Source organism: Cavia porcellus, unplaced genomic scaffold (assembly GCF_034190915.1).
Source record: "Cavia porcellus strain 051 isolate PalLab524CR breed Dunkin Hartley unplaced genomic scaffold, mCavPor4.1 scaffold_2, whole genome shotgun sequence".
Taxonomy (NCBI): domain Eukaryota; kingdom Metazoa; phylum Chordata; class Mammalia; order Rodentia; family Caviidae; genus Cavia; species Cavia porcellus.
Genome location: NW_026947485.1, coordinates 5,598,640 through 5,613,074, shown reverse-complemented (window position 1 = coordinate 5,613,074; position 14,435 = coordinate 5,598,640). Strand labels below are relative to the sequence as shown.

General features: G+C 41.7%; 1 protein-coding gene across 1 annotated transcript in view; it reads right to left on the bottom strand.

The window, feature by feature from the left end:
* Positions 1 to 872: 872 nt before the first annotated feature.
* Gnat3 (G protein subunit alpha transducin 3) overlaps positions 873 to 14,435 on the bottom strand; it is a 52,924-nt gene continuing 39,361 nt past the window's right edge. The window contains exons 7-9 of the mRNA XM_023565086.2: positions 8,249 to 8,378; positions 7,931 to 8,084; positions 873 to 4,933 (exon numbers count right to left, since the gene is read on the bottom strand). Coding sequence (XP_023420854.2) covers positions 4,743 to 4,933; positions 7,931 to 8,084; positions 8,249 to 8,378 — 475 coding nt within the window. The 3' untranslated portion in view covers positions 873 to 4,742. The remainder of the gene's footprint in view (positions 4,934 to 7,930; positions 8,085 to 8,248; positions 8,379 to 14,435) is intronic.

The window sequence follows — 14,435 nt, the reverse complement described above, 5'->3', positions numbered from 1 at the left end:
CGAATGGTGATGCCTCTGCTGCTGGCATCCATGGGGAGCACGTCACACATGTGAACAAACGTGCTCCCTGCTGGATGTTTGAATCTAGGAGAGACTAAGAATTTGTGGTCACATTGTGAGCTGCCAGAGCCCCTGACTTGAATTCCAAAGGAAGTGCAAATGTTTCTTTGGAAGTAAATTACCTCACATTCTTTGCATTTTATCTAAATGTGCACTTCTGTGCCAGTCTTTTTAAGGGTAATAAAATATACAGATTTTTAATTGAATGAGGTAATTGCAGTACAGGTGATGGGTTTTTCTGGCTTTCTGGGTGGATTCATTGTATGGTAAAGTTTATAATACTAGTGCTCCATTGAGAGGCTTTTAATGCATTAAAATATAAATATTCTTGATATTTGGTCTTGATACTGCAATGCGACATAATAGTTGGCTAGTTTTTCACTTTCAGGAGATAAAACTCACAGCTCTATGCATTGAAAACTGTTTTCCAATCTCTTGTGTGTGCTGGATTAATTTAAGCATGAGCAGCATGAATGTTTTTCAAATAAAAGAATGGCTTTTCCTACTTGTCTCATATATTATTCCTTATGTGGAAAGTATAAGAATTGAAGGGCCATTCCTATCCTTCTGGAGTAAGTTAAGAGTCTTTTTATTTCTTTTTCTTTTTATGTGACTCTATTTATTGCTTAACTAGTGTGACAAATGTAGCTTAAAATAAAAAATGTGCTATTACTAATACAAACCGTGTTGGCAGGAGCAGTCATTGTAGGGAACTGTCACAGAGCCCCATTTCCCTCCTGATCGGATGGAGCAGGATTTAAGGAGGTTGTAATGAGAAGAATAATGAGATAGTTCATGCTTTAGCATCATGGAATTTTACTTTGATTTGCTGGAAAGACACATTAATAAGCAGCTCATTGATTACAACTTGCAAACCGAGTAGTTGTCAGTCTTCAAATTATTTTTCCTCTCCACTGAGACCTAATCAGTATTTGAAACATAATACAGATTAAAGGAAAAGCATGCATCACAAAACTAGTGGTTGTTTAGTTTTAAACAACAGCTCGAAAATGACAAAAAATATAGCAAGATCATGGGAACAGATTATACATCTACACAACACCACACGATTGGAGCTGATTCAGTAGATTTGCTACTCGTGAATTTGACTCAGCTATTGCACACCACGATCATCAGGAGATATTGTGCACAATGAAGCTAAAGGCACAAAATGCACTTGTTCTTAATTGGAATTTGCTATCTGTTTTTTAAAATTTGTTGGTAATCTAAATTTATGTTTGCAATATTTGGGTTAAAAAATACATGATGTAAGTGTGCCCCCACGTGGCTGCAAATAAGCTTGTAAGAGACTCAGAAAAAGCATTCAGAGAGCAAGAACTCTGATTAAATTAGTGAGATTTACTCCATCCACGACAGAGGATTGTCTCCTATTTTAAAATATGAGTGTAAGTTATAAATTTCTTCCACGATGCTTACATATACTCTATGTGTAGCAGTCATACATTTCAAGCTGCCGGTCTACTTCTGATTCTAAAGGGCTACACACATACAAATCAAAGAAGAAGATTTATTTTTCCTCAAGTTCATAGCATTTGGCTAAGGCAACCTTGAGTTATTCTCTGGAAGTATCCAAAAACACAGTTTGTGGTTATATAGGATGATAGATCCAGTAAAAATACCTGTAGTAAAACAGATCTGGGGTATAAAACTTGTTTGCTTACTTATATGATGTGTATGAAAATTTAGTATTTACAGATTTTGTTAATCCATAGCATATTAGACATTTATGGTAAATATTAGAGATTCCACATTATTTGAAACTCACTTTTCATAGAGCTTCTTAAAGTTCATAGCTTTCATATTTCGATGCCAAGGTATTGTGGCTCAGTTAATAGCCCTCTCCGCTTATCTCTCTAGTGATTAGTCCCAGGGTTCAAAGTCTCAACCACTGACCCATTTATGCTTTTACCAAAACTCTGCAAAGACTGCTTGTTGATGACCTTGCTGGATCTAGGTCTCCATCAGGTCTCTGAATGACAAAACCAGACGAACCTGAGCTGCGAATGAGCTGGGTGTGTTGAAAGTCTAGGGAAACCTGACCAGGGCACGACAGTGTAAGGCCACGGACCGGAGTACACCGAGTTTGCGAGAGGAACCTCCAGCAGCAGAAGGGGAAACTGCTTTATGTTTGAGCAGCATTTTTATTTGTCTGAATGTCTTTCATTTGTTTCAACATGTGATTGAGCAACTCAGAACTAAAATTTTCTATGTAGGATGCTTTTTAATCTGTCTGTCTGACGGCTGTACGTCTGCCTGTCCATTCATCTGTATATGGTGCTGGGGACTGAACCCCGAACTCTGTGTGTGCTGGGCAAGCACTGGACCACTGAGCTCTACTGCAACGCCTTTGGGAGTCTGAAGTCAAGGCATTGACGCTCCATCAGAAACCTGAATTTTCAGTTAAAGCAGGCATTTGAATTTAACCTGTTTTAATGCTGTTGCTCATATTGGGAGTTTCTTCAGCTGAAAGCAAAGCTTCCCATATTTTCATTGTTACTGTCTTTCGTTAGATCAAACCGTGGTGCCTCTCCCAACTTCACAGTAAAAGTTTAAAAAGAAAAACAAAAAATTAAGTTTTAAAGATTTCAATTATAACATAAATAAAAAGTCTTTATTGCTTTCTCTCCTTAACTAAAATTTGTTGTTTAGCAGGGCAATATCTTTGATCCTGAAGAAAAGATGTTTTTATGTTGACTCTTCAGATTAAAAATATCCTTAAAGAATCTAAATTGGCTTCTGTTTTTGGTTTGACCATTTGATGTAGTTTCTAAAATCCTCATGTATAGAATAGCATTTCATAATGTGCACACAGGCTTGCCATATACACTTGGTGCAATTTGCAAAATGAATTATGTGGGTTTTTTCCTAAGGTGAATTTAGCCATTTGGACCCCACCCTTGCTGTTTCAAATAATATGCTTTTTTATCACTTATGGAAAAAATTAAAAATCAAAACAGATTATAGTGCGTAGGAGCAAAATGTCAAGCAAGGTGTGAGACCAGTGGTGTATCTTGGGGGTCAAGAGCTCACTTGCCTTCAGTCCTCAGCAGGCATAAAGCAAACAGTCAAAATAACTGCCCAGTGGGGGACTGGACAGTCCACGGCATCTCAGTTTAAAATCTCACAGCTTTCTGTGTCACCTAACAAAACCCCGACCTGCACCCCTAGAAAGACCTGCTGGGCCACACAGCTTCTTTAGAAGCCTGAACCCAATGATCCCTCATGTGTTTCTGTGCTTGGTGTCTTAGTCTCTTTAATAACTTATGTTCTACAAAGGAATTTAAAATTAAATTTTAAATATAATTTATTCTTCATTTTATTGTATTTTTAAAACTTTTTTGTAATTTTTTGGGGGAAAGGAGTCACAGGCATTCTAGTCAAAATTATTTATTGAGCAATGATCGTCCTTTCCTGTCCTGAATGGAAATGTGTTACACACAAGGAAGGTGTCACAGGGGCGGGGCCACCGATATCCACAGGACAGCAGATTGGCAAATTGCTCCTTAGGTTCCCTACATCTCTCTTAGCTTGTAAAAATCTAATTACATTTCTCTTCAGAATCATTACAAATAGCATGCACTGATCTAATAGTCCGACTTATGTACGACCTCCCATCAGGGTAGAAGAAAAGATGGTAGGAAGCCACGCCTTGGGGTGTGCCTTGGAAATAGCTGACACTTGGAAAAAACAAAACAAACAAACAAAAAGTCACCGCACACACAAATCATCTCTTGTCTCCATAAATAATATGAATTAGTTCATAAAGTAACAATTTAGCCTTACAAAAGTAAGCCTAGTAGAATCAAGTATAATATTTAGAAGTACCATGATCCTTAGTAACCACTCAAATATGTATATATCACAAAGTACAAGTACAGAAGCTGAAAGTTATCCTCTAAAAATCCCCTATTTGCTTATTCCTGATTACTAATGTTCCACACCACTGCAGAATAAAAAGTGGGGCTTTCCTTCTCTCTGAAGACTGTCGTCCAGGTGGTCACCAGAGCCTGACACTGTGCATTTAGCCTTATCCTTTCTCCTGCCTTCTACCAAGACTGTTGGAAAGAAGTGTGTTATTTAATTTTCACCTCCAAAAGTAAGTTTGTCTTTAAAAGTTTTTAAGCATTTAGCAGGTAAAGTCAGCATACTTATCCTGGACGTGTAACTTTCCTCCAACAGGAGTATGTGCAGTGAATTTTCCATTTGCAGCAGCTAAGCGGATGATAAAATGCTCAGACCACATGAGCAGTCTGTGCAGTACAGGCCTGGCTGCCTCATCAGTCAAACTGAGTGCCTCTTAAAATCTAGTTCATGGAAATTATATGGAATATTCACTTTTTCATGAATCTATGATGAAAAATAACCCACTTACAGAAGTTTACTTCCCAGAGAACTCGGTATCACTGACATCTGCTGTTCCAGTTACCAAGACATGTCAGTGTTTAGATTTGATGAGAGCAAAGACCCTGTGCTCCACGAGACTGAGAGATTGAAGCTTATTTGGCTAGGAGTGATGTAACATCAACATTTCGGTGGGACCTTTTTAAAATGCAAGTTATATTTTTAGATAAGCTAATATCGATTCAAACTAATCCCGTAGCACCCTTTCCTTTCTATCTTGAAAAGATCATGAGAGCACAAGTAGAAAAGGAAAGGATTCGTTAGAAAAGACCACAATCTTTCAGGTTCTCTTTGATGATTATATCCGTAACTGCATCAAACACAAACTTGACATTTTGGGTGTCTGTTGCACAGGTCATGTGACAATAAATCTCCTTGTCTTCTTTCTTCAAATTCAGGTCCAGAAACTGGTTCTTGATGTAGTTGCTGGCATCTTCAAAGGTATTCGGACCTTGTTAACAAAGTTTTTAAGGAGCAAACATTAATTGCATGCTACAAACAGTAGAACTATTGTATAAACATTATCGGTAAGTTTGATGATTTGATTTTGCATGCTGATATTTAAAGCACCAACTACTGCAAAATCAAATGGCAAAGATCAATTATCAGGCAGCGATGCAATGTGTTGGGTTGAGTCTAAAATTCACCTCTGCCTCAGACCACTCTGAAGACATAGAGGTACCAAAAGATTTACATAGCTAGGGACTAAGACAAATGCATGTGCTTATGAGGCCCTGTTTATGTCGCTGTGTGTGTGCATGCATATGATACTAAGGGAAAGAGAAACCGTGGAAATTGTAAATGGCCAACAGCTGATAGAGGCAGTGTTTAAACTGCCCCTGGAGATAGTTTAGAAGGAAGAGGACAAAAACTAGGAAGGGGAGAATGACCTATCTCATAGGCTGGGAGTGGCTGGTCAGGGAGGAATGACAGCTGTAGATGAACTGTAGGAGCAAATAGAACGGATGGACTCGGGCAGCCTGTAGACTGTGATGTTGACTGCACAGACCAGCGCTGAGGAGGGGAGGCAGGGAAGTTCCTGACTGAGGAGTTAGCAGAACCATAATGCAGTGAAAAATTTGTGCTTGAGACCATCCAGTGGCAGAATGCACAGCGGTCCAACTGAGAAAAAGGGAAATAAAACAGGTACGATAACAAATATGAGGCAGCTGACAGTGACCCAGTGACTGGCTTTATAATAGGATGTGCTTCAGGAGCATTTGACGCAGGAGCAACCATAAAATTTATCCAAGGAGGTAAGGCTTTTTTGCCCTCAATTTATAGTTACTAGGAGTAAATTCTATGAGAAAGTCTCAAAACCACAAGGCAGGACTGGCTGGAGAGCTGGCTCAGAGGTGGAGCGTATGCCTAGCATGAACCCAGCTTGTGTTCATCCGCCAGCCCTGAAGAAATGTTAAAAAGTGAAAGCAAAACATAACATGGCGAAAATTCAAAACACTGGGAAAATCAAACTTCTCAGAGCATAGAATCACAGGAGTCTCACTAGTTGCTCTTGGGACTGTAAAATGGAACTGCCACTTTGAAGGCAGCTCTGCAGCTTTCTAGACAGTAGCAGGCACTCTTACTGTGTTTATGGTGCTGCTAGATGTTTACCTGGAAACTTACATCTGCCCAAAAGCCTGCACATGGATGTTGATAGCAGCTTTTAAGAATTATTGCTGAAAGATGGAAGCAACCAAGATGTCTCTCAATAGGTAAAAAGATAAACAAACTGTAGTTTGTTTATGGAATGTAATACTGTTCAGTAATAAAAAGAAATGCATTACCAATTCACCAAAAAGGAAAAGAAAGGAAAAAGGACACAGAGAACTTAAGTGGAAGAGAAAAAAGTCAGAAGGTGCTAATACTGCACTAGGGGGTTGCAGCTATGTGCATCGTGCTAAGCCAAAGCTGTACAAACAGCAGCGGTCCCCAGAAAGGGGAGCAGAACACAGAAATGCACAGCGTCCAGGGCAGGGCCTCCGGGGCAGCCGGCATGCCAGTGTAGTGTCCCTCACTTGCTGCTTGCTTGGATCTGAAACATCCTCAAAGGCCCATATGTTAAAGGTTCAGCCCCCAGCTTGGTGCCCGTGGGAGGCAGTGGAAATTCTAACAGGTCTTCGGGGCATCAGGGACTGTGGGGCCCTGGTTCCTCCCTCCTTGTCCTTTACTTTGGCTGCCAGGTGAACAGGCTTCTTCTACCACATGTTCTTGCCACGATGGGCTACTGGCCACCCCCCCCCCCAAGGGCAGCAAGATCAGTGATCATGATTGAAATTCCCAAAACTGAGCAAAAGATCCCTTTCTCTTTACAAGTTGCCGTATCTAAGTATCTGTTGTAGTAATAGACAACTGATCTACCTAGGTGAGTAAGTGACATGACATGCCGTTGGCAAAACACATGGGAGTGGGCAGGCACGAGCTGAAGCCTGATCAACTTTGGACTCTGGTTAATAATATGCTGATGTCAGTCAATTATACCCTGATGGTGAGAGACGTTAGTGGCCGCGTGCAGGGAAGGGAGCAGATGTATGTGGGAACTCCTGGTATGTTGTGTTCCAAAAGTTCACTTCTTTTCAAACTAACAGCTTCTCTAAGGAACTCTACTTTTAAACAGATGTAGATAAGTTTACATGTGTGACTTAGATGCATACACTTAGTTTATAATATTAAATTTAGAATCATACTTGTACTAAGTCACATGATAAATGTGTAAGCACAAAAGTAAATTTATAATTATATGATGATGACATAAGCACTGATTCTAGATTAGCCAGCACTGACATCTATTTTTGAAGGCATATCGTGTTCCTTGTACATCGGGGCTGTCCCACACACCAGGAGATGAGGGTGGCTGTATAGTTTTGTTTCAATCTTACATAACTGCATTAATGACATAGCATCCAACTCTGTATGAATAAAACTTTGTCACTGAAGGAAAAAAGCACTTCTATGGACCTTGATCCTTTCTAACAGGGTTGACACTGAAATTCTAGGACCTAGTGAGATGAGACAGTGAAGATATTACAGCCCTGCTCTTGAACTTGTTCGTTCTGCCGTTCTGTAGCAATTCAGACTCGGGAAAGGCATTGAGGTCGAGTAGAGCATTATAAATTTTCATTAGGATGCGCACAAAAATGCCTATCTGAAATAAAAGTTACATCCCTGTCACAACGTCAGAGGCGATACACTTTGTAATGTCCCTTGATGCCTTCCTTGGAGGAGAAACTCTCGCCTATGTAAGCTTTTGCAGCTGTTCAGTGGGGACTTGTATTCTGTAATATATATGAGGGAGATCGCTCCTTACTTGTAAGGATCTCTTCAGTGTGGGCAGTGAACATATTTGCACTCTGGACCCAGGAGTCACCCGCAGGGATGTGCAGGTCAGAGGCAAGCAGGAGCATGTGTCTTAATAATGATTTGTTATTATGGAATCAAAGGCTCTCACCAGTGTACTCTGGAAAGCAGATGCTGAGATGCACCTTGTTCACTTTCTCTTGGAAGAGATCCTTTTTGTTGAGAAAGAGGACGATGGAGGTGGAGGCGAAGTACTTGTGGTTACAGATGCTGTTGAACAGGTGAAGGCTTTCGTGCATCCTGTTCTGTGGGACAGAAAGGGTGAGCACATGCAGCATGAGTGAGTTCACGCAGCCCAAGACTCCGGCATCACCAGCGCAGCCCAGTGCCCACCCAGCTTCGGGGGCCCTGGCACACTCCTGCACCTGGCAGTGCACTGGCCGCAGCCTCCCCTGGCCGCTGGACTTACCACTTCCTCATCTTCCACCAGGACCATGTCATAGGCGCTGAGTGCGGCGCAGAATATGATGCACGTGACCCCTTCAAAGCAGTGAATCCACTTCTTCCTCTCTGACCTCTGCCCGCCCACATCGAACATTCTAAAAAAATCAAACAAAATCTCACAAAGATCCTCCAAAATCTGCATGAAGGTTAACGTGAAAAATCATACCAGGGTGTTCCTATGTCTGCAAGGGACATTCTTTCGCTTTCTATTGATTGTAAATTGTGCTGCCAACTTGCAATTCAAGGACTACAGAAAAAACAGACATTTTGTCTTTTTAAAAAAGTACCTTTATACAGAGTAGAGTAAAATACTTCCACACTGGCTATGGGCAACTTGAAAATTGGAAGCAGGTTAGCATTCGAGTAAAAAAAAATGTGCCAGGCTTGGAAGCTTCTGATCAGAATTCACACATCTTCGCTAGGATGAAGAGGAGCTTGGAGAAGATCGGAAGCCTCTGCCGTTGGGTATCCTAGAAGAGCTGTGATCCTTGCCTGTTCTCTTGGCTCATCCTAGGTTCACTGATTGATCCAAACAGTGATTCTTTGCCTCCTATGTAGATGCTATCTGTATCGGGCTATGTTTGCTTACGTAAAGGTGAAAGGATTGGGTATGTCTTTAAACAGACTGCTGCTGCCTGGCAGACAGAAAAGCAAGTGGGTTATTATAAGATTCTGTAGTAAGTATTATGATAGCCAAGATGAAATGTGGAAAGTTTACGCCAGCCCTAGGGATCCTGAAACTTACTCCAATCTAAAAGCTCACCTGCCCTCTACTGTAGCGTTTCAGCAGAAGGCAGCCGTGGACGGAGCCCTGAAAACCCTAGTGGGCAGTTCCTTTAGCACCCTCTTATCCCCGAGTACCGAGAGCCTCAGCGCCATCTCCAGAGCGGCGTGGCTCTGCCCCAGGCCTCCCTGGTCCAGCCTTCCTCTGCAGGCCCCTCCAGAGAGTCCTGTTCCTCATTTCTACCTTTACAGCCCCAAAACACCATCACAGAACGCAGTAGTTTGCCTTACTGTACTCAGTGTAGTGTTCTAGTGAGCTGAAGAAAGCCTTGTTGACCAGTTTTCTACTTGCAACTTAAGATGAGTTTTCTTTCCCTCTGACAAAGCACAGCCTGCGGCTCTCAGGAGCTGTGGGTGTGCCGGTGCCCCACGTGCTGCCTGTCTCCTGAGCACTGGCTCGCCAGTTCCTGTTCTGTGAGCTCCTTCAGTCTCAGCAGAACTTTGGCTGCCCCAGGACTTCTGCAGAGCTATCTCCCTTTCCCGCACTGCAGTCTCTTCCTCCCAGGACTGCTTCTTTCTCAGCTTTCAGATCTTAGTGTCAAGGTCATCACAAAAGACCTGTCCTAAAGTCCTTGCTCAGCGTGTCTCTCCTAATTTCCCAGTATTCTCAGTGCAGTTGCTCACTTTCCTGGAGGCAGCATACAAACAAGTCAGTTTTAAAAATCTTTTACGTGTCTCCTATCTCTTCAACCCCTGCTAGAGGACAGGTCTCCAGAAGAAGGCACTCTGTCCTGCTGACTCCTTTATTTCCAGTGTCCAGCACCAGGCCTGACCTATAATGGTCATGTGTGACCATCTGTAAATAAATGAGTAGATTTCAGGCTAATGGACAGGCAGGGACAATTTTACAAAGCACATATGGAAGAGACATCAAGGCAAGAGGGGACACACCATGTTCGGGAGAATAATCTCAGAAACGTGGCCATCACGGTAGAACGACTGAGTTACGTGACCGCACAGGCATCTCGACTCCCTCACTCGGCAAATGTTTATCGAGCGCTGGTTCCTCTTATTCACCAGGGCTCAAGGCACTTCCATTTGGTGGGTGTGCTGTTGGTTTACTTGTGTGGCTGTGCTGGGCACAGATTTGAGACAGCCGTATGGAACAGAGGGGGGAAGGGAGGAAGAGAATGTGTGATGTGGGCTCATTGGGGATGGTCCGAGAGGACAGATGAGGGACTGAGCTTGGCCAGGGTTGGGGAAGAGCGTTTCAGGCTCGCAGGAGAGGGTCAGTGTGGCAGGAAGCTGCGGCAGGGGTCAGCGTGGTGTCTGTTCCATGAGAAATCCAGACTTCTAGGCAGCAGTCGGGCAGGGGGACATCTTAGGAAGGGAGCTGACACTGTTTGCTGTTAAGTCGCTTTGATCTGAGTCCAAAAGATAGGGTGACTAAAGCAAAAACCGGGAGTAAATAATAAGCTGCAGGGCTCGGGCAGCAGTGCAAAGGCCAGGATGCTGAATATCAGGAAACAGCCAAGCTATGCAGAGCTCAAGGGTGGTGACTGTCCCCGAGGTGATGAGCGAGCATCACCCAGCCTGAGATAGTAAAGACAAGCACAATACAGCACACTGGGCTTCGCGATTCCAGTGTGACCCAGGAGAGAGCAGTGTGCAGAAATGCAATTATATTCTCCGTGTGTGTACATACACACAGGAAGCACATAATTTCTCTCATATATATGTATATATGAGAGCAAAGTCAGACATCCTAAATCTATGTGCAGGCTGGAGGGAATATTAGTTGGGAATCAGTACTACCAACAGCTTTGGGCCAAACCAACCCAAGCATCTAGTAAAACCCCTCACAGCCTCCTGAGCCCACGATGAAACCCTCGACTGGGCCCACAGTGGAGCGGCCAGCGGCGTGACTGCATTTTGGTTATACCCATCCAACCAAATGAAGACACGCGGTCCTCCTCACGCTCCTCCTGCCCGCACCCTTGCCCACTGCACTGCCCATGTATGCCCCATCACTAGTCCATGTAGGTTCAGTGCGATTTATGTTTCCTTTCCCCTGAATCTTCATGGTGAGATACCTCGGCTTCAGAGGCTCGGTGAATACCTTTGCAGATGCTGGCTCGCCAGGCTGGTGGCTTGGGAGATTTGTCCCAGCTCTAGTTCTTTTTCTTGGCTAGAGTTTGTGTAGCTCCACAAATCATTTCATTGCAGGGATCTCCTGGTCTCTAGAAGTTTGGTTTTGTAGCAACGATGCTAGAGTCCTTCATTTTGTAGTAGATTAAAAGAAAAACTTCTTATGATATTGATAATACAGGCTAATATTTCAATAGTTACGTGGTTTGGAAAAGCACATTTAGTGTCAATAAAGAATACTACATACACTGCTCACAAAGCCCTCTGCAGCCACAGGCTTGCAAAGTAAGTGAAGAAAAGAAACATATACTTGTCTTTAAGATTGCATTATGTGAAAATAAACCAATGCATTTTTTAACAGTTTACATTCTTATGGAAACAAGTTACTAGGTATGCATTCTTATCAGATTCTAAATTTTTAGTCAAATATTTTGTTAACATGTGAAAACAACCTTGTGTTTCTTTCTTTTTAGACTTTTCATAATACAGGTTCATCTGGCCTTAATTGAAATCACTATGTATCAGAAAATGTGAGAAATGGAAACAATTCAGATCATGGTGTTTTTTTCCCCCTTTTTAAACTCTTATGTCACCTATTGTAATGGGTTTAGTGTAACATACTTAAGAGCTTACTATTTGCCAAACTTACAATAAGACTTTGACATCAAGGAACTCATTTAAACCTCTCTATGAATTTATAATGGAGATATATTTCTTATTTTTTATGTGGAATCTTCAGCAATTTGTTCAAGGCTTGTTAATTTACTAGCTGTTGTCCTGGCTGCCGTGTTCCCGGCACACGGGGCCCTGTGGGTAAGTGTGGTGCTGTGTCCGTCATTAACTCCTGAGATAGAAATCTGTTTACTTGGACCTGAGGTTCCAAGTAGTACCAGGGCCCAGCAGGGCGAGTCCTCCCTAATGGACTGAGTTATCTTCACGGTGGAGCTTGCCCCTCTTGCCAAAGGTCAGACTGGAGCTTTTTTTACATTATCCAGTAGGGAATGGACAGAAATGTCAAACTTGCACGTTTCTGAGAGGGTTTGGACATTCTCTTGAGGAAGATAGTGTGCACCTTCTAGATTACAGGTGCGCCTGTTTCCATCTGATGACTAATAAATTCTGGGTCACTTTTATTTGTTGCAAAGAAATAGACTGCTGTGATTACGGCATTAATCACGGGACCAGGACAAAGGTGACAGAAGGGATGAGGTATTAGCGTTGCGACAGCCTCCCATCTGTTTCTGGGATAGAAAAGGCCCCCTTGCTATAGGAGGCTGAGACCAGATCACCTTGGTGACGTTTTCTCGGCTGGGCAGGACGTGCATTTACCCTGTTACAGTTCGCCTTGCTTGCTTTTCCCAGGATGTCCTTCCCTCCTTCCTGATGAATATTTTCTTATTTTAATCACATTTATTTTTTCAACATCATATTCAAATATTTTAAAAAAATTCTCTTTTAAGATGATTTTGAATAACTACTTAGATGTCCTGCATGGCACCAAGTATGTCACCCCAGAGAAAATAATGCTTTTTTCTCTGCATGAATAGTTTTATGTTGTCTGGTGTTTGGCAGGGGGTCCCTAGTAAACTGAAACAAAGAAAGAATTATCAAAAATTCAGCAATTCAAAGGCATGGACTTTATAGAAGACTTTAGTTCCTAAGGAAAACGAAAGAGGAATTTCATAACTCTCTCCATATTTATTTTCTACAACACCATGCTCTCAGATGGCTTTTCCCAAACTGAAAAACTGCATAAGCTCTGAGATGAAATCCATGTGCACACCTGCTCAGCCCTCGTAGCTGCCGCCACCTCCCTCATGGGGTTTCATCTTTGCAGCCTGCAAGGACGTCTATTAGCTGACTTCTGTTAGCTTAGTGTTTTCTCCAAGCAGGGAGCACAGAGATCCCTGTCTTTATTCATATTGATAAGGTGGCTTCAGAAGCCTGGCTTAGATGGGATGTTTTAATCTTATCTATATAACTCACTTGATCTGTAACTTTTTCTGTGCAAAATGGCAAAGGAGACATAGGTGGAAGGAACACTGAGTATTTATCCAGTGCCCAACCCCCTGCTGTTACTTGGGGAACCAAAGCATTTGTTAGCAAACTGGACCACAGCCATATGGACTCTCCTGGGCATCCTGTTAGCTCTTAGAAAAGTGAGATTTTGTTACCATTGTTGCGGTAATTGATTTCTGATATATTGCTTTCCCTTTAGTTTTTCACCTAAGTGGATTTTTGGTTTCTTGTGACAGAATCTTCCTGTGTAGCTCAGGCTGGCCTTGAACTCACAATGTAGACTACGCTCCCCTCAAACTAATAGTGCTCCTCCTGCCTCAGCCTCTCTAGGACTGATATTATAGGCATGAGCTATCACACATGGCCTATACCTATTTGATGGAGATGTAAGGTATTACAATCTATTAAAGTAATTTGGAGACTTCTCACAAGATTACTTACAGAGATATGTAATAAGTATAGATATACTTATTAGTTACATTATGCACACACAGACACACACACATAATGACTACAGAAGTATGCTCCCTAACATGTAAAAAGAAAAACAGAAAAAGACAAAATTCCATAATAGCCAGTCTATGAAAACTGGATAAAAACAAACCTACTTGCTTGCCTCGGTATTTATGATCAAATATGATGGACATTTATCAGAAGAGTGAGTATGTTTCAACAACCTTAATTCCTCAGGACATTAGCCAGAACTTTAAAGATGTCCAGTGAAACTTATGGTCCTAATTTTGGGTATTTTCTTGTTTTGTTTAGTTTTTATATAAAGGAATAATACATATTTGATGACTAGGTCTGTTGTTTAAGTTGTATAAGATTCTTAAAGTTAAGTGAAGATTGATTATTATATAGCTAGAAATTAACAGGCTAGATTTTTAAGTAAGAGCTGATCTGACAATGTGTTAAGATGCCGAAGACATTAAAGATGTCAGAGTCTCATGACTTTATATTAACCAGCTGACCAAACACTTGAGTTTATAGTTCTATTTTAAGCAGTTGGAAAGCAATTCAGTTTTATGGGCTTGTGTTAATCAGTTAGCTAAGTATTGGAAAACAAACAATTTTCACACTTCATATTAGAATACTGCGACATAATCTGCCTTTTGGAATTCCTGCAAAATTATATAATCTGGGAGAGCTTAAAGTCAATAAAATTTTGGTAGTGACTTTATATTCAACACTAGGTGTTACAACAAATGCTCATTTTTTCCAAGCATGTGACATTTTGTAAAAAGCCACCATTTCTAACATCT